At 45.9% G+C, this 20,612-nt stretch overlaps 1 protein-coding gene across 23 annotated transcripts in view; it reads right to left on the bottom strand.

Annotated features, from left to right (window-relative positions):
* Window positions 1–634: 634 nt before the first annotated feature.
* The window catches only part of AAK1 (AP2 associated kinase 1), an 85,498-nt gene continuing 65,520 nt past the window's right edge, over window positions 635–20,612 (bottom strand). For 7 of the 23 annotated variants that reach the window (XM_055695969.1, XM_055695970.1, XM_055695967.1 and 4 more), the window contains one exon: window positions 635–7,020. In XM_055695969.1, the coding sequence (XP_055551944.1) occupies window positions 5,861–7,020 (1,160 nt within the window). In that variant the 3' untranslated portion in view covers window positions 635–5,860. Of the gene's footprint in view, window positions 7,021–7,054; window positions 8,481–13,112; window positions 15,942–16,869; window positions 16,975–20,429; window positions 20,541–20,612 lie in introns of those variants that run through there. The other 16 variants (XM_055695961.1, XM_055695957.1, XM_055695958.1 and 13 more) reach the window with 7 other exon arrangements.

Raw genomic sequence — 20,612 nt, forward strand, 5'->3', positions numbered from 1 at the left:
CCTACCGACCTTGGACCAGAAAGTCACTTACACTAGGCCGATCATAGCTGCTTATCCTCTTACAACTAACTAATACAACCTAAAATCCAAAGTCCTTTAAAACAAACTTTCAGCCCCTCGTTTCAGTCATTCCTTGCTGGATTGGCTGTACCTTGGCATGCAGCTGCACTCACAGAAAGCACGTTTTCCCCGGGCTTTGCCAAAACCTGTTCTTGGATAGCCACGCGTTTCCCCCCACACACATGCACAGCTCCGCCTGGCACCGGGCAGTCACAGCCCGGTTTCGCTCATGTATGGCTGATCCTCTTGGAGAATGCGTTTGTTCTGCACCTCCTCTCCTGCAGCAGCAGCTCCCAGGCTTGCAGGGAGGGCTCAACAGCTCTGCACTGCCTGTGGCTGTAGCATTGCCCTAGACATGAAGGCTTCTCTCCTGTAAACTGGAATATCCACTGCTCAAAGCCTCTGCTTAAAGCAGTTAAGATCAGTTTGACTTGACAACTGCCAGATAAAATAGTAGGGACAGACAGAGTTCAGTACCTTGGTAGGAACAACTGGTTACAAACCAAGTTCTTTGTATCCAGCAAAAATACTTCACACAGGGAGGGGAGAAGGAAAGCACAGCAGCGAGGATGCATTGTAATCAGATACAGTTTTAATAAAATGTACATAAGTTTACAACTCAAACGTTTCTTCATGATTACCAGAAACACAGATGATCACACCCGGAGTGCAAAACTTGACTCCATCAAATCTGCAAGTCAGAGGTACTTCCAAGACCGCTAAGAATTACCTTAATAACCAACACAGTGCAAATGAAACACTGCTCTTAGGACAGGAGCCACAGATTGTTTGTCACAGTTAGTGGAGACCACAGACGCTTCCAGCTCCCCCTTCTCCATCCACGCAGAAACAAGGGAGTTTCTTTCACTGCTGGACTCAGCGTGCAGTGATGCTCTACCAGCTGCGTCCTACACCGAAGCAAGCACCCTGTCCTCCCCACCCCTGCAAGCAATTATTTCTCCCTTTGGAGGGGAGAGATTGGGGAACAGTGGATCATCATTATCCCTCTAACTTCACAGGGGAGTACTTCTCAGTTGGTGTGTGGGTGTGAGAGTATTTACCCTACCTACAATGGAAACTACAGACTGTAGCTTATTTTTAGAAACACTAACAGAGCTGATCAGGTTTCAGGAATGTGTTTCAGAATGGAACAAGATTTCACTGTCAAGATACTACTGTAAAAATGCTTTGGGGTCTTTTAGTGTACTGAAAGGCCTTGATTTAACACCATGAGAAAACAAAACAGAACAAGAACCCACAAAAATTCAACTCCCCAACACAAGAGTCTTTGGTGGAAGCTGAGTTAAAGTAATTGATTACCACTTTGGAGTGATTGAGAGTTCAGCAATTAAACAGATCTCACTCAGTCTTACTTAAGTCACACTGAAGACATGCTTCAAGTGCTGTGTGTCATGATTGCTTACATGGGTTTGCTGTTATGACCTTAGTATCACCTATTGTTGCATGCATAGTGTGCATTACAGATTAAGTGTGCGCTGGCTTCCAGAGATCAAGATTGTAAACTTAAAACCAAGTACGACTAGTGCTGAGCTGGCTGGAAGGGAGAGGAGATATGGGGACAGCCCCAAAAATACTGCGGCAGGCTGCGGAAAGCGCAGGTTAACACCACGGCAGCTGGTCCCGTTACGTGCATTGTACAAACATCATGGCAGTGAGGCACAGAGAGCCAAGCCAACTGCTGGTTTGGTTTTTTTTTTTTTCCCATGCAGAAACTCTGATTAATCACTTTGAAGAGAGACTTTAAGTGCATTCAAGCTGAAGTTGGCAATGGGTAAGAACCAGTTCCTTTCCCTGCATGAATCTACGATTGTCGCAGGACTGCAGCGATAACTGTGGGCCTCTAGCCGTGCACAAGGACCCAGGGCAGTTAACAGAATTTTACTACAGCTTTAAAAAAAGATAAAACCAGTGGTTCTGTTCAGAAAACCAACTTCAGAACACTGCATTGAGGCCGTACCGGTCTTATTTCATTACGATCACCGGCTGCAGGGCAAAGAAAACAATTAGCGCTATTCTTCCACATTCGTTAAAACCAGTAAGCTTCAGAGACTATGGAAGCGAAATTTCCACTTACAATTCATCATGCTGAAGCTGCAGTACTGGTAGTACAGGATTAGGAGGAATACAGGCTGGAAACAAGAAGGATATCAGACTAACAGGCACTGAAATTCAGTTTTCTGACCATAACCGAAAGTCCCATTACTTCATAGGTCACATGCAGAGATACAAACAAGCTGCCTCCATTCCCCAAAAGAGAATCTAAAACCATTTAAGCACTAGATGTACACTGGCAGGATCATTAGCTTCTGGGTCACGGTTAGCTTGCTCTTTGTGTAAAGTGCTTGAAGAACATAAAAGCTGCCAAAATGCTAGCTGAAAATTCAGCCTGACCCGACCTGAATCAGGGCTGTAAACAAGCCCGCACACCTCGCTGCGCCTTGGTGCATTTTCCCTTTCTCCCTTGGCTGGCAGTGCAGGATAGCAAGGTCTGAACTACACGCAGCTCATCTCCGCCTCGCCGACACGAACACACACGCAAGAGGCAAGGGGCTCCAGACCAAGCATGAAGGTGAACAGGCTAATGCTTCTCCAGCATCAGCTACGTGAGACCTGGACGTGGTACTGAAAGAAGTTTCACAGAATTGTCCAAAAGCAATTTTTCAAGTAACATGAAGGAAAGGAAGGAGAACCTGAATCCAGTTAGCAGAGGTAATACCTTGAACTGTCATCTTATACATTGGTACCTGCTCACCCCAGCGAAGCATCTCCCTGTTCCACAGATTCATCCCTGCACCACCAAGGCCTGGCCTCCCTTCCAGCAGCTTTCTGAGCAAATTGAATAGCTCGAGGCCAAATTCAGCCTCCTGGCTGCACGCATGGCCATGATGCAGGCTGTGTGCTGAAATAAATCTGGGCCCTTGTGCCCAGTCTCCTCGGTATCCCTTGAATTCACAGTTTGTTATCCCAGTCATTCTCAGCATCTCTCACTGATCCAGCCCAGCAACAACCGATTTGGGGGTATATATTTAAACCAAAAACAACCGCCTTTTGGGTATATACTTAAATGGAAAATTGACAACAAAACACGATAAACAACAGCCTCATCTTTGCTGGAAAAATATGTCGAGGGAAATCCAGAAATTTCTTTACAGTACTTCTGTTTTCAAGAGGTGGTGACAAGAGGATAGAAAAATCCCTAAACCACCGGTATGCACCAGTATTACTTAACGCAGAGCACAGCAGAGCAGGGCAGGTTTCTGGCTCCACACAAGTTGACCTGACCTGGGCTCGGCAGATCACTATTCACCAGCAACTGGGCTGTGCAAGCCAACACAGCCTCCCTGCTTTCAAGTATCCTCCCTCCCCACTCCAGGGCTTTAAGATCTTAAGAAGTCTATGCTTCTCCCTCTCCCAGGCAATCCCCACACCTAGCACAATCAGCAGAACATTTAGCTCGTCTCTTGCAAGTGAAGGTATTTTGGAGGGGAACCGAGTTCGGGGAGGGGAAAGGAAACAGAGCAGTCGGTGTAACTCCTGTTTGCAGATGCTTCGCTAGTCAGCTCCCAGCATTCAGGGGTTTTTCCATCCATCCTCCCCTCATGCTGCCGGGCTTAAAAGTCAGCAGCAAGTCAGCCCCGGACTGTGCAATGTTCTGCTTTGTTTAAGCAGCTTTTATGTGCATCTTTACTATGCCTATTGCATTCCTTTAATACTTATCTGGACAATGGACAAAGCTATGTACTGGAGGCCCTGCCAGGTTTTTTCCCTGCAAAACTAGACTGAAGTCTGTTTTTGACGGCAGAAGCTCTCCCAGGTGTGACCCCAGTGAGTCAGGAGGAGCTACGGCTGATCTTTCCCTTTCTTAGAGCGACAGTACTCACAGTACTTTCTCTCTGAGTACAAACACATCAGAAAGCAGGCAGGGCAGGAACCTGCTCTACGTACAACCAGCCCTGATCTCAGCAACCTACCCATTGCTCCAACAAGTCTCCTGCAAACACCAAAGACCTCAAAGCCACTTGCAGGAAACACCCAAACGCAAAATAATATGTCCTTTGCCCTCAGTGCAAGCTCCAGCTCACATGACAATGAACAAAGTCCCTTGAGAAGTGGCCACCGCAAGACTTTTAAGAGACTTGGCCAGATGCTACTAGAGTAAATGGGGATTTTTTTCATGAATGTCAAGTCCTTAAAAATAAAACTATCAAATTTTTTTTCTTGGGAGACATTCTGCAGCACCAACACCCATTAGGAGGATGGATTATGGCACAGCAAAGATTCATCAGGGACCCGGAGCCCAAAGAGTCCCTGTAACTGGATGTTTTGAAAGCCAGTCCACACTTACAAGTAGCCTTTGCAGGCCAGAAATAGCAGATCTAAGATAACTTATGCAACCAGGCATTTTGTGAAATAAAGATGAGAGGTTTGTTTCACTCTTATCTCTGTCTTACATTAGTGAGAAGAGAAGGAAGCAAAGCCTGCTTTGTTTCCGCCCAGCTGCCAGCCCAGGCATTTTTTTTCCTCTAAATGCTATATTGGGATTCACTACATCGATGACCGAACAAAAAACAAGTTGTCTTTCTCTTTGGAAACATGGTAGAAAGCACAGTATTTCAGAAACAGAGCAAAGATTACCAAAGGAGTGTGAATGGATTTTGTTTAGGTTCATCCTCAACAGGAAAACAAAAGGCAGAATTTACAAACACAGAGTCAAGCTCTCTGCTAGTATAAATCAGTCTAACCAGATTGCAGCCAATGCTGAATTACACCACTGAGGTATGTAGATCAGGACACCTATCGAGTTATTTGCATAATAAATTTCTCCATAAGGCGTATTTTTAATACTGTAAAAATGCACGGCTCTCTCCTTCACAACACCATAAGCAGATTTCTGGGTCCTACACTTTGGCATAAACCAGACAGGAAATATGCAAGTAAAACTGAAAGCTCTGCCCAATCACTCGATTTTCCAACCAAGAGCAGTAATAACAGCCTGACAAATCACTTTGCTGAAGTTCACACATCTGAGCATTTGCAAAACAAGCAACTGAAGTCACTGTGGGTCCTTCCACCGACTCCTCTGGGCTCCAGCACAGGCCCCCAGGCAGAAGCACTTCCACGTGTTAACACGTCACAGCGAGCAAAGAAATGCTGCATGCGCGATGCCACGGCTCTGCTCACAGCAGCACTGCACAAACCCGGTCCCAGCCATCGCCTGCCCCGCTCCCACGCCGTGTGCCTATAACCTACAAACGCACACAGCTGAACGGCTCTGGAGCCGCGGCTGCCAGGTCTGTCACCACTGCCAGGCAGCAGGGACAGACAAGCCCCCACTGATAAGAGAGAAGTCGCAATAACCCTTTAACCTGTGTAATCGCTTCATTTCCAGAGCACTAGCAAGTCCGGCTTGACTTGCTCTGTAATTAATAAACCTTTTCATTCATCTTATAATGCATTTCCCCAGCCAGGACCAGAAAATACAGAATATCACTGGTTTGGAAAAGCATCTAAAAAATAAATGGGGGGGAAGACAGTGAGAGGAGGAAGGTAAGAAGCAACTGAAAAGGATATGAAGATCCTGAGATCCAGGCATTCAGACTAACTAACATAACTTAAAATGGTTCAACTATGTATCACTGCAAATAGAGTTCTGACCAAAAAAATAATAATTTTTTTATATATATATATATATATTGCTATGTCATTCATTTCAACTAAAAGGTTCAAGGTCGTGCGAGAGGTGGTCCTGTGGGAAGCACACCTCCGAGCTCACAGCAGATTAAGGCTTTTGCTTTCCCGCTTTGGAAGGAAAGGGTGCTGAAGCAAACGGATCCCCGCCGGGCAGGTCTGTAGTCCTGGAAGACAGAGGGGCAACAGCAACAGATCCTGCTATGGCCTGCCTGTTGGTCTGAGAAACCACTTTGTAAGCAGCTATGGGCTTGGCTTCGAGACCCTGTCCGTCTTCTGGGCTGTAATGACGGGAATATTTTGACAAGGACTGTGGACGGAAAGGCTTGTTAACCACAGAGCCCAGCACGGCCTCCTGGGGCAGCGCGTGTCCTCCTTGGTTTCTCTCACTGGCACTGCCGCCCTGCTCTTGCGGCACACCTTTAGAAGGGATGTTTTCCTGCGTCTCCATAGCTCTGACAGAAGAGGGATGAATATTGCTTAGCTGAGTAAACCCGGCAGAGGGATACTGAGGTCTCGCCGAGGCCATGGACCCACGCGTTGCCGAATCCAGGCTTGGGAACATTGGGTTAGCTCTGTGTTGGACATCACCTCCTTGACTTAGGAAAACGGGTGAAGCAAACGGTTCCTTAGCCATACTGTGGGAAGTCAACTCTTCCACGCTTTTCTTTTTAGTGAAAGGGGCTCTCAGAAACACATCTGCTTCTTCTGGATGTCTAAGAGCCACGTTGCCCTTGGAGATAAAAGGAGCTTTGGTAAAGACATCCACCTCATCAGGCACTTTTCTTGAGCTTCGAAAAGGAGCCGTGGCAAAAACATCCGGTTCGTTAAAAACCTCCCCGGTGTGCAACTGGAAGGCAGGGAACAGCGTCTCCCCTGCTCTAGCCTGGGAAGACTGGGAGTGGGGATCTTCTTTGGAGGCCTCACGTCTTTCCCTGGGTGCAGGCTGCAGGAACCCTGCGCACAGCTTGCAGGTTTCCTCCTCCTCTTCCGAATCCATCAGTAAAGGCCTGGACCCACTGCAATCCAAGATATCTCCTTCGTGGTCTGTCCCCTCGCCTTCGCTGCTGTAGAAGGAGCTGTTGCTTGAAGGGCCATCTCTCGTTATGTAGTCTGACTCTGAGTTGTGCTGTGTTTTCACCGCCAGCATCTCAGACTGACCCTTGTACAAAGCAAGTCCATCACTGCCAGAAGGTCCTTTACAGAGTCCAAGAGCTACAACTGGGAATAGGGCCGGATCCCTCTGCAGACCTAAAAATGCAAGAGAAGAGCGTTACTCAACAAGCCCCATCTCCTCAGTCGTAAATAAGAACGAAAGGTACTTATTCCACAAGAAACATCATGCCGTTCAGATTTAAATCACCATCACGCATGAAAAATGGGAAGGAGAGGGGGGGAAATAAAAGAAAATAAAAATGCCAGGGAAGGTATCTATGACAGACACACAAACTGACACACAGCTCAGCACTGCTTCACAGCTTGGGGACACCACAAGCACCGGTTTTCCGAGATGGAAGATGTTTGACACACGAATGGGCACATCCAGCACTCCCAGCACCACTCCACAAGGTTTTCTCTGCCACCCACAATGACGACCACCATAGGAGAGGTTCCTGCTTCTCAACACTGCTGCCTGGGGTGAAGCTCCAGCAAACAGGCAAGTTTTGTCATTTCATTCTACACTGTTGCTTACTGACTGCCCTACAAGCAGATCTATAGCTTGGCATAGCCTCTACTTCTGTCAGCCATCCCACGGATACGTGGAATTACACTCGGGCATGTAAAATACACAGGGATGCCCTACAAACTGCTAGAGTAACACACACATTTCAAAGAATGAAGGTCAGCATAGAGCTTTTAATGAATCCTGGTAACTACAGCAGCATTACTTTAAACCACTGCGAGACAAGTGATTTTAAACGCTCCATACCATGACTTCACATCAGGTATCTAACATAACGATCTGGCTTGCTTCTGTGTTAGTGTAACAAGACAGAAGACTGCCCTCCTCCAGTTACAAGAGCCCAAGATGGGGTTGGTTTTGCCTTACAACTCACACAGACAGAACAGAAGATATCTTACCTTCAAAGAACTACTGGCGGGTTAGGAGTATGTCATTGGACTCATGTTAGCAAGAGGATAGGAAAAAGGCACGTGAAAACTAAGCAGTCTGAATTGCTGAACGAATGAGGAGGGTAAGGAGGTTGTTTGGTATCCACTGACCAACGCACCCCGCTGTGACAAAATAGCATCATCGCCCAGGTTACTCGTTCACATTTGCACACCCATCGCAGCCTGCAAGGCACCGTTTCTTGATCAAGTCTATAGATGCATGCAAGTTAACCCCTTCTCAGTCACTTCTCACAATTAAAGACACAGTAGTCGTTCATTAGGCATCAAAATCTGTATTTATTGGGAAACTATTCACTTAGATACATTACACTGCTGAATAAAGACAGTGTAGATATGTGAACATTTTATAAGTTACTCTACAAAAATACTATCTATCTTTCCTGAAGCCTATGTTGCCAGCAATGGTTTAACCTTAGCTGCTAATCTCAGATTACAGGAACAGTACGTCTACGGTGGTGTTTTCTTCCAGGAGGCTGGTTATATATTTACCAGGTATTATTGTGAGATTTTGAGAATACAGGCTGAAGCAGAGCAAGACCAGTTGTCACATCACGCAAATGCCTCCGAGTTACCCAGTCCTCGTTGAAATGCAGCATACAGGAAAACAAGGAAAGGAAAAAGGCATTTATCACGGTGAACACTATGCCAATGCAAACCAACGGCCTGCTTTTCACAAGAACAGCACAAACAAGTCACTGGCTCAGATTTTTCTCTTTAAAGTTACTTGCGTTAGTAGGCGTCTACGTCCATGTAAGTGGTGACATTTATGACAGAGCAAGAGGAGGGTTGACAGGACAGAAGCCTGTTTGCTCAGGACAGGAGCAGCATGCGTCTCTGAACTTGGAGGCGTTCTATGATAGGCAGAACGCTCTATTTTCAGAAAAATTACTTTCTCTAATGCTCTCTCTGCCCATCATAAACGAGAGGGGCACCAGACACTTGGAAGCCGTTTTCTCCCTTGCCGAGGCCAGTATAGGAGCTGTGAATTACTCTGGGAGGAAAAACATGAAGCGATGCTTGTTCCGGCCTTCAGTTAGGAGCTGGTTTCAGTCAAAGCTGCAAGGCAATACAGCACGAAGAGAAGGGCCCTGATAAATTGAAACCAATGAAAATGGGCACCACAATAGTAAAGCACAATGGGCTACCTGAGAAGTTTGGGGATTTACAGACAAGAGACGAGCACTATCTACACTCCCATGTTCTATTTTTCTGATGCTGAAGGACGAAGACCTGTTTTCCAGACACCATCCCGCAGAAACTGATCCCAGGCACCTTTTCTTTCCCGCATTCTTGGGCTGCCTCAGTTTGTTTCCTTTGACAGAAAGCGAAGGGACAGTCCCAGAAGGAGCTATGGCAGCATCACGACAAGAAATACAACCTCATGCCAGCATTTTACTGTAGCTAACACCTGGGTGCACGTTTAACTAGACCGTGGCTTAGACAGCTCCTCTCACAGTTGTTAATCTCGTACGTTAAGAGGTCCGAGCTACGTTTAGACACTGACGTGGGCAATCAAAGCACAAAACCCCACCCCGCTTTGCAGAAAGGTCAGGTTAGAGCTAACGAGACAAGGTCACTGCGCGCCCATCAGCAGCCATAGCTACAGGCTTTGCAGATGAACGTTTCAGAGGCACACGCTGCATAACTTTTAGCACGACAGAGAATTTAAGTCTGCCAGTGCCGACGGATGCTTCGGCAGGTCCGAGATCAGAGACCAGCGAGACCAAAGCACTCAAGGGACAGCTCCACACGAAAAGGCATGGCAGTTTTGTTCTGTGTTACAGTAAAGGAGAAAAAGGGTCACTCCACGAGCTGGCAACAGCGTGAGGGTAAAGGACAAATCTCATGAAACTAAGACAGTGCCTTTTTGTTCGAAGCCCTGCCCCTTCCCTGCGATCACTCTGCTCCCGTTCACACCAAGGGCACCGCTATGCAAGAGGCCTGAAAAGATGCAGGCAGATGGTTTGCTTGAATCAACACACAAAGCACCCACAACCCCTCGTGCAAAAAGAGAAGACTCTTCTGCAGAGGCAGCATTTCCTAACATCTGCCTATGCCAAGACGGACACCACCAACAGGCAGCTGCCTCTTTTGTCCCCTCCTCCTCTGGACTCCCGAGATCTGTGTGTTACTTCATGAGGAAGCATCCATTACGTTTTCAGTTAACACTGAGGTTTTAACACACGCACACTCCTAACAGCTGCAAGCTTTACAGCATTAAACCTTTACAGAAACTTGAGTTTACAGATGAGGCTTCTCCCTATCCCTGTACAACATTTGTGTGTATTTTTTTATTCCAGGGTCAGATATACATACTAAAAAAAAATAATCATAAACTGTATGCAGGCTCCTTTTCTGCAGGGAGAACCTTAGTCATAAAACCACTTATCACTTGGTACCCCAGGAACACACCCTGCATGTATTCAGAAAGCAACCTGAAAAAAAGACCATCTGCCCGAGTTACAGCACTGACACATCGAATTCCCCCACCTTTTAAAGGAAAATTGTGTACTGAAGTGGCAAAGCACGGAAATAACTGACACGAAGGCTGTAAAAGATTCACTTTCCCTATGACAAGGGGCTGCAAGGAGGCGGTCACCAGGATGATGACCTCATTTCTGGAGCAGAGCCCAGAACAAGCAAGTCAGGGGAGACTGAGGCATTCCTAGAGTCTACAGCTACTCTTCCACCGAGGAACTCTCCTGATTTCATCAAGCCAAAGTCAGGAAGGTCTCAACACGTGGTAACTGGCAGGTAAAAGTCAGCATAATTACTAAGAAGCAAGTTCGGCATTTAAAAAGGGACAAGAGATTTCTCATTCCTTCGTTCTTGAAACAGTAGCGGTTTTCCTTGTATTCCCATTCCTAGAAGCAGTGTAATTAACAAATACAGAACTACCCTCATACAGTGCTTTCAGCGAGGAGGTATCAAAGCAGAACGCCGAAGGTCAGCATGACCATTACTGTGTCACTGGACAACAACCGGGACAGCAGAATTCAGCATTTCTACCCAAAGCCACTGCACAGCAGCAGATCTGGGGGCAGATCTAGGGTTCTTCAGCTCCAGAAGACAAGGAATTTAACGCTCAAGTTTTGGCACACTTTGTACAGTCGTTTGCACCCTGCAAAGTGAGACAGGGCAGGCGTTAAACACACCAACCCCACGCACCGCATTCCAGCAGTTTATGAACAGACTGACCAGCTGGAGCCTAACTGCATCGTTCGGTTTCCCCTCATTTGCCCTGTGCACAGGGAAGTGTTACGTATGCAAGTCATTTTTACAACGCAGCCTGCGACCATCTCAAAAAAGCACAAGGCAAGTTTCTAGGAGTTAAACTCCCTCCCGCGCAGGGCAGGAGAACAAGTCTCACACCATCAGTAATGTCCTTAAAACACCCCCTACCAAGCAACCCACCTTTCCTCCCACAGAACAAACAGATCTGATGCTGTGCGCGGAGCCGGCACTCCTGTACATAGGCATGCCTGTCCCCAGAGCACAGCTTCTTTCAGTTACGGAAACGGACTACACAGGGAACGAAAAATAAACACAAAGAAATTCCCTTTTTTCCATCCATCCCCCCCCCAGTCTACGTTTCCTGCTGGAGTGATGCAGTTTCGATGTGCAGCACCCACACGCCTCAAAGAGAAGTCACAGGAGCTAGCCTCACCCAACTACCGGTAACCGAGTTAACCGCTAAGCCTCGCTCAGAGCACTCCGTCATGTCACATTCACGCTTCCCCCACATCTGTGCCAGCTACTCCCCAACTCTGACTCCCATGAGAGCTCCTGGACTAGTAAACGCACTGGCTAAAGACAGTCACTCGCTCCAGGCAGGCATGCACACGCTTCAGGTGCTACTGCAGCACGCTGTGTGCTTGGTGATGCTTTCTGTAGTCAGAGACCCCCACGCTCCACATCATGTTTGCATGGATACCCCAAAACTTGCTGAACTCTGTCTTCGTTCCGGATCGCAGCTGAATTTAGTCTAAAAAACCTGTTATTACAATGAAAGTTTTTAAATAAGGTGGTTTCAGAAAGTCACTAGGGGCAATATCCTGCAAACCTTCAAGCTGAAGAATGCCATCATCATTCATTTACAAGAAGCTCCCTCTATAAATAATTTTGCTCTATACAGAGATTCACTCAAGCTTGCGACGAACAGGCTCTTAGAGGACGCAGGTGGTCCGCCACAACGCCACCAGTGCCAAGATTCTTCCACCCATCTCAGACTTCTCCAGCAGGCTGGCTGGGGCTGCAGGCACTGTGCAAGTCCTTCATACTCGGCCGAGCCCCAGGGAACCCGCCAAGGACTCGGACAGCCCAAATTCAGGAAGCCGCACCTCCTAGTTTTGGGACAGATGCTCCCAACGCGGTGGATATTGCCAGAAATCACATAAATTTGCTGGTCTCTGAATTGTGGGTGTGATGCTTGTGCTCATCCCGGTAAACTGTGAAGACTCTCAAAGCAGGGGGCAGGTGGAAAACCAAGCCCCCTGAGTAAACCAGAACCCACATCTGACTTCCAACCATTCCTTTGAACACCTTGGTGCCCCAAACCAGAGTCTACCCTGGCACCCAGAGCACAACCTTGACTTGAAAGAAAACTGCTCTGCGCGCTGGGGTTGCATTTGTAGTATCTATCAAAAGAAGCAAAAGCCAAGAACGCTACTACGAGCTTCAGCCTCCTAGGGCAGAAAGACTCCTCTGCCACCCTGACATGACACCCGGGGCAGAGAGGGGAAGGACCCCGCTGTGATGTTGCCGACTGCAGGTTTTACTGCTACGTAACACCACCTGACCCTACAACCCTTGAAAGGGGACAGAAGCCTCTCCTCCAGCCCGAGCCATAGAGGGAATCATTCTTAGGCCGTTTGGGGAACACTGGGTACCAAACACCTCCCGTGAAGACACTGGCTGGAAGTTCCATTTCCTCCTTCAGAGCAGCAGCTTTCACACAAACCCTTTCAACGCCCAAGCAGCATACCAACGCGAACGTAACGCCCATAGGACAGTCACATTTTTTGGAGATTAATCCCCAATTACCCGCTCATTTCATCTCCCTCACATTTTCCATTCATTCCGCAAGTAAGTGGCGAGTATTTTCTGATGAAGGCGGTCTAGATAATAGACGTGTCTAAAAATGTACGCTTCCATTGTATCGTATTTCCCACCCAGATCCATGAATAGCTACTTGAAAAAGCAATAAAATAAACATTCACATCTGCTTATTTAATAGCATTATTAACAACCCAGTGCATTTATAATTTTTTCCAGAACCCTTGAACAAGCGCCATTAGATTTAAAATCTTAAACATTCTTTAAAAGTACTTTAATTCACAGAAATCTTTGTTTCTAATATACAGTAGATGGTTACTTTTTAAAATCCATTCTCTTTTCATATAATCTCAGTATCTGACTATACAATAACTTTCTATCTATAGCGTCTTCATGTTTTCCAGTCCAGCTTGCCTGTGCTTTAGGAATATAAAACAAAAAAATAATAAAGTTCTATCCACAATTTTACTAAGGTCATTTCCATAGTTCTCATGTAAAGCTTCTCTTGGAAAGTGCAGTATACACATGTAATGATACAACACACTTAAGCAATACTTTTATTATTAAGTGTAGGTTTTAAAAGAAGAGTAATGTAGAGCAGACACAATCGATGGTAGTTCTATTTACAGAATTTGTTAAACTAAGTGTCGGGAGGGGAACAGCAGAGAGACTGGAGATAGGAAAGGAGTCGTCACAAACTTTGATTTCTTTCCTTCTCAGCGAGAGGTCAGTACATACATATTTCAGTCGTTCATACTTTCGCACGTGGGAAACTGCACTTTTACTAATACAGCTACATACACATACACAAGGTTAGCAGTAAGCTATTAATTATTCCACTACAGAGGAAGAGTCCTTCTGTTCAGAAAGAGCTTTCAAATACAAGATAGAAATTCTGGACTTCATGACCATAAGCCAATGAAAACAAGTTTAGCGTATCCAGCCAGTTGACAAACTAAGCATGTGAAGGGAAAAAGAAAAGGTAAAACCCATCAAGTTGTAGCAGCACTTATTTCAAACCGTCTGAACCGAGTGCATGCTTGTTCCACAAAGAACAAGTGGAGTAAAGTCCACGGTAATCTTTGTCTACTGAAACAAATGGTTCCATACTTACTGGTTTGCACTATATGCAGTTACAAGAGAAAACGGGGAACCCAGAACAGATACCAGATGCTTGACTAAAACCATGATTAAAAATAAGACAGACAACCGTAGAACAATTTGTTTCATACACAATTTACAGTAGGTTGGGGGGATTTTCTTTTTTTTTTTTTTTTCTTTCTCTCCAGTCAAACACAGAAAAGTTGTCACAGAAAATACATCTGCTGCTGCTGCAATGCCCTTTTCATCCAAAAAAGTTCGACAAAATGCTCGTCACAGCCATACTCACATGTATTTGGTTCAAAACCTTGTTATATTTCACTTAGGGTCATTTTTGCAGCTTTAACAATCTGGGGTTTTTTTTGTTAGGGTTTTTTTTTTTTTTTTCCTCCCCTCCCCCAAAGAAGCGCAGTTCACTCACAAGCAGGATTGTTAAACAGCAAACCATTAGCTGGGGGCAGTCCGGAAAACTCTCTTCATATGCACCATCACCAGAGGTACTAGGCCAGACAGCTTCAGGGGAATTCGGTGCCTTCTCCTCCTCTGAAGCATATACTAGCAATTTGGAAACATCAGCTGCCCTAACCCGCGATCTGCAGGAGAGGGACGTCCCTACCGAGCTCACCTGGCCCCTTCCTCCTGCCCAGTCATCAGAAAACAGGAAGAAAACAAAAACCAAACCCAAAAACACAAACGCAAAGATTGAAACACAGTTGTTCACGCACTACTCTAAGGCGAAAGGAGTCTGTTGTACGCAGGGATCATACATCAGCTACAATTATCTAATTCATTTACAGTTAGGCTTTCCACGGTGCCATGTGTACATCTCAGCGGGGTGGCTAAGGACGGTGCAGACGGAACCATAACAGGTTTTTTTTGTTTGTTTGTTTTTGTTTTGTTTTGTTTTTTTACCAGCTGTAGAGAGGACTACCTGGAGAACTGAGACAGAATCTTTCCCAGGGCATGGGAAGATGGGGAGAAAGGTGGGCGACTGTCTCCTGTTGGCAGCTTTGTTTTTCTTTTAAAGGGGAGGAAAAAAAAAAAAAAAAGCCCAAAAGAACCACAACTGAAGGTAACTCTTCTGGAAATGAAAACGGAGGATTAGGTACGTTACAGAAACTGCGTCTGCTACTGTGTCACTGCTACAGGTCTATGAGCTGATCCACCAGCAGTAAAGACCTGGCTATGTTGGGAAGACTGGACTCAGAGCTTCCACTGTTGTTTCTAGAATGCCCACCTGAAAGTGTGAGAGATAGGAATTCAGTATTGAACAGGACACACACACGCGACAGTTTCAGATGTTCAAGATCAAGCAAGAAAAGAAAAGAAAAATTCAAAAGCAAAACAGAAAGTTTGCTCAAGCTCTTCTCATTACTTGCATCACGATAGCAACAACATCCCCTGCTTGCTCTTCCACCCTCTCCCCACCCCCCAACCCCAGCTCGCTAGGCTTGCACGGGAAAACATCACCGCAGCCAACAAGCCTCTACAAACCATTTCTTTTCCCCAAGGTTTACAACCGAGCTGCAGAATTCTGTCCTTACTAAAGGCACTATAAAGCAGTTACAAGAGCCCCCACAACCTATAAAAAGAACTATTCTAAGTTTTAAATCTTGAAAATTAGTTGCTGTTTTAAGAGCACCTCTGAGCTGGCAGCTACTTCAAGGAGAATGGAGCTACCACGTGGCTTCCTAGAACTGGTACTTTGACACTGAAGGGAAGATGCTCCTCTTTACTCAAGGTAGGCTATCTTGGCCCAGCTTGGCTAGAAATCTTCTCTCATTTTCAGCAGGAGCAGATTTTCTAAGGTCTCAGAACTTTTACTAATGAGCATCAGTCTTTGAAAGCTAGCATTAGATGCAGAGCAGGCATACAGCACATTCCTGCCATGAACAAAAGTGGGAGTTAGGGAAATAAGAAAAACCAAACCAAAAAGAAAAAAAAAAAAAAAAAAACACACGAAAGGGAGCCCTGGAATATGCCTTTAAACCTACGCTAGCGTATAAAAAGCTGTAACTAAAACTTTTCAACAGCGTGACTGCAGAGAGAAGACCTACTTGACTGACCAGACTGCAAAAGGCTGCCTACTTCTGTCCCTGCAAGACTTACAAAACGCAGCACTATTCTATGTCTCTTAATGAAATGCTGCTTCTTACACTGAGCCCAAACAAGGCTGAAACTGTTGGCAAAGATCACGTTGATGTGATCTAGGTGACGGGCACGCTGTAAAAACGAAACACTTTCCAGTTTCTGTCCTAAGGACTCTGACTGCTCAAAGCCCTTCAAAGGGCGTGGGTACCGGTCCACCCAACTTCTCACACTCAGTTCCCACAAGCACCTTTGAAAGACATCAGTCAGAAGTGAAAAAACTCTCTTTTAGCAGGAGTTTCAGAGTTATAAAGGATTATCATAGTCTCCCTTTCTTGTGCCTCACGCCAGGTTAACTTAAAAGTCGAAGGACCTTCTTTCACTGGCTTGAACAGTAAATAGGAACATCGAGGAACGCAGAGGTATGTGTGCGCCCTGCCTGGCAGGCTGGTAGGAATTTCTTCACGGGACCTAAAGATACTTGCACGCCTCTATTATCTTTTTGGACATGCAATCTTCTCACAAACAGAGAGAATCTAGAGAAATTTCAAGGCCAATGCAAGTCAGAGAACAACTAAGCTCACTAAATACTACGGTGATAGCACCTTACAGTTTACAATTTGAACTAGTTCACGTGTGCTGCAGCACCATTGCCCCAGAACTAATTTATGTTAATTGTTTTCTTTTTTTCCTTCCCTTTTTCACCCCCACATCCTGGCTTACCTTGTGAATTTTTGGATATCAACACTGGAATTGGGTCAAACTCATCTTCTGTCACTTTTTCAGAGCCCTCAGGAGCATCAAAGCCTGATATCAGGTTAGTATCTTCTGCAGCGTAAAGGAGAAACAGAGGTAAAGAAGCAAAGATAGCAGAGAAGGCTGGTTAGAATTGCTAAGAAGTGTTAGAACATCTTTATGTTTTCTGAGACAGGGTTTAGAAACAGGAGTTTCATTTCAAAGGTGAAATAAAGTTGGTAAGTCTTTGGTAAAAGAAGGTAAGTAAGAGAGCCAATTAAATACAGAAGTGGAGAGGGGAAAAAAAACCAACCAAAACAAACCAAAAAGCAAGCCAAGTCATGAGAACCAAAATAAAATTCAGCCGATCTGAAGGCTTAACAACTGGTGTAGTTCAAAGCCGTGGTAAAAGCCTGCAGCTTAAGCTCCCGAGGACCAGAGGTATTCCTTGCCATCGTCCAGCGGCTGTCAGATATTAGTACAGTTTAAGAGCGCAATCTGGCTCTCCCGCTACCAGCTCTCATGCACAGGGAGAAGAAAAGGGCTGGGGAAAAAAACAAAAAAACCACAGAAGAAATTCCAGTCATCTGCGTGAGACAAAACCCCTGAGCTTTCACCCAGAGCAATAAAGGAAAAAGTGCAGTATGAAGTCAGATTTCCAAGGTGTTTTGATGCCTGAAGACATAACTAGATACTGAGAGAGATGATTTTTTTTTTTTAAAGGTCCCTAGAGCAGTTCTGGCACAGAAGTCCATTGATTTCAAACCACGTCAGCCACAGTTAGACACCTGGCAGGAGGCACTTTCAACAATCTCCCCAGTAGAGGAGACATCTATCTGCCTTATCAGGCAATTACGTCCCTTTAGAGACTTTCATACTCGCTGTGCATCACTACACTTGTTACTTCGGACACCTAAAATACCTTCTAAAAGCTGGTCCAAAAGCTGGACCAGAAATATGGTCCAAAAGCTAGGCCACATTTCTGAAAGCCAGCAAGGACACGTACAAGTCGATGGTTTCCAAGGAACAGGAACGTTCCTGTTTGACTCCTACCAAGAACAAAAGCGCTTTACCTAAAGATGACAAATAAGCTAACACGTTTGGGGTGAGATGATGCAAGAAACCACTTGTGGAAATACAGTGTCCTCTGGAGGATCAGACCCAGAAAAACACACCCACAAATTTTATCAGAGACCAGCCTGCAAAGCATCAAAGACACAGATTAATGGAAAGTCTCATCTCATCATCATTCTGCATCTGGAGTTACCTGTTTGTGGCTCTTCTCAACCTACCTGGGAGCCTTTGCAGGCATCCTATTTCCATTTCACTTCAGTTACACGTGCAATTGCTCATGGCTCTGAAGTCCGCTGGACAAGAAGCTCCTGAAGGAGCACTGCCCACTTGTGGACTATCTTTCCTAGGAGGAGGGAAAGGCTGGCAAGTCTCCCTACTCAGGCAAAACTCCTTTAAAAGCTTTTGAGCTCACCTCGGTGACTATCTATCACCACAAGCAGAAAAATTCTCCCCTCTCGCACACGTGCAGCTTGGTGCTGTATTCGGCAAATGCCAATTTGAAGGCTGAGCAAAAATTCAGAGGCCAGAAAAAAGCAAAGGACAAGTGAAAGGATGCTATGGCATGGCTGGAGCATCATTCCATGCTCAGACCACGGCTGCTTTTTCATTCCCTTGGTCCCACCGCTAACTTGCGGCGCTGCAGTTCCACAGGCTGATTATACCCACGGACAGCAGCATCTGCCCCAAAGGTGCTTTACATCACCAAAGCCAGGATAAACAAAAAAAAAAAAAAAGATTGAGACAGATGTACAGTTAGTGACCGCACCCAGAGCTGTAAAAGCAGTGTCTGAAAACAAGCCATAAATGAGTTTGGGAAGATTTTAATATTTTTCTCCTCCCTGCTGCTAAGAGAAGTCTCACTTTCCTCATCAAATGCGAGCCGTTCTCATCCCAGAGGGAACAGCAGGGCAGCCTGGGAGAAGTCATGCAGGAGTCTGTTAATTCATTTTCTCATTAAGTCACACCGATAATGTTTTGGCTTTGCTATGTTCCAGACATGGAGTAATAACTGCTCGACACACATTTCAAGCCATTTACTCAAAATAAAGTGGCATGGAACTGTATTATAGCAGCGAGCAATTAGAACAACTGCTTGTTTAAACCCAAAAGCTCTATGAAAAACACAAACTCATTTTGAGGTGCCATCAAGTGTAAAAATTGATTCCAGACTGTTTTTACTGCGATTCCTCTGAGGACAGACCGTTTTCTGTTGCTATAGGGATACTTACCAAATAAGCTAAGCAAAACCCACCGTCAAGGGGCACCCAGTAGTTCGGGTTTGTGCCCTGGGCCTCGCTTTTCACAGCGGCAAATAGCACAGAAGTTCTGGTCTTCGCTCCCACCTGGGTGGGCGGGCGCTACCCGATACTCACTGCAACCTTTGCTCGTGCGAGTCACCCGCTAACACCTGGCATTGCTGCCAGGGGACATTGCTGCCAGTCACAACCACGTCAGCCCACACCGTGCAAGTTGCACTCCAGCCCACAGCTCTTCAAACTACCGCGGTGCCGCTGCTCCAGCCACACCGCACGGAGAGGGCCCAGGTTTCAGTGGGATGCTCTGCACCCTGGCGGGGGAGGGCGGGGGGAGGGGAGCCACCTCAGTTAGGAGCCAGCTCCCCAGGGTGCTCTACTCAACGGAAAGAGAACAGAACTCCGGTCCCCAAAGAGTGTTTCCACAATTCCGCTCAAGCTCCACTACTGATGTACTGCCAGGGCTGATCTGCAGCTCGGAGGAGTTACCACACACGCTCTGCTTTTCTTCAGCTCCGCTTTTTTGTGTTACTATGAAACTGTTCCATTTTCCAGTTGGATATTGCACTTAGAGACTTTCATTCCTATTTGTTGTGACACTGCAGTTTGACTCAAGAACCTTCTCCTGATAACCTCTGAAGAGTAAAACATTCTCTAGATCTGAAAGAGCTGTCACATGCCTTGGACGCTAACTCTTAACAAACCAAAAAAAAAAAAAAAATGAAATTCTTTTTGTTTCCAAAGCCTGTGACACCGGTCTGGACAATTATCAGGCTCCCTTCCGGAGTCAATAATGCAGCATAAAATCAGGTGTTAAATCCCACGTGCAAAAAGCAAAACTGGAGCGTGTTCACTTACAAACCTGCGGAAGGGTTGCACACAAAAGCCCTCTCCCTTCTGCTGTGCCCCTGCTTCATGGAAGATGCCACCCGTCTTGACAAACCTTGTCTTTACAGTCCAGCCGAATACTTTTATCTATATATTTTTACCTTAGTACTTCAATGTAGATTCCAAGTTTCACCAGCTTGGAAGAAAAACCCAAAACAATGACTTGGGGGGTGGGGAACAAAAACAACAACAACAAAAAAAAAACCCCAACCAACCACCTCCAGCAGACAGGTGAGAGCATCTGCTTGTGTTAACTGGTATCACCTTCACTTCACGACAGCTACAGACCACGTTCCAGGACGGATGGGGTGTTAGAGGCAAAGGGACATTTACCTTTGTGAGGCTGAGCTGCGAAAGCTACGGGAGCAAACTCATCCAAGAGGTCAGCGGCAGGATTAGAAAGCAGGGAACAGTCAAGCAGAGAGTCTTCCCCAGTGAGAGAGTCTGAGTCCAGGTTAGCATCCAAAGGCGCGAGGAAGCATTAAACAGGACACAAACACTGTTAACTCACATTCT

The sequence above is a fragment of the Falco cherrug genome, chromosome 18, assembly GCF_023634085.1.
Source record: "Falco cherrug isolate bFalChe1 chromosome 18, bFalChe1.pri, whole genome shotgun sequence".
In the NCBI taxonomy this organism is placed as follows: Eukaryota; Metazoa; Chordata; class Aves; order Falconiformes; family Falconidae; genus Falco; species Falco cherrug.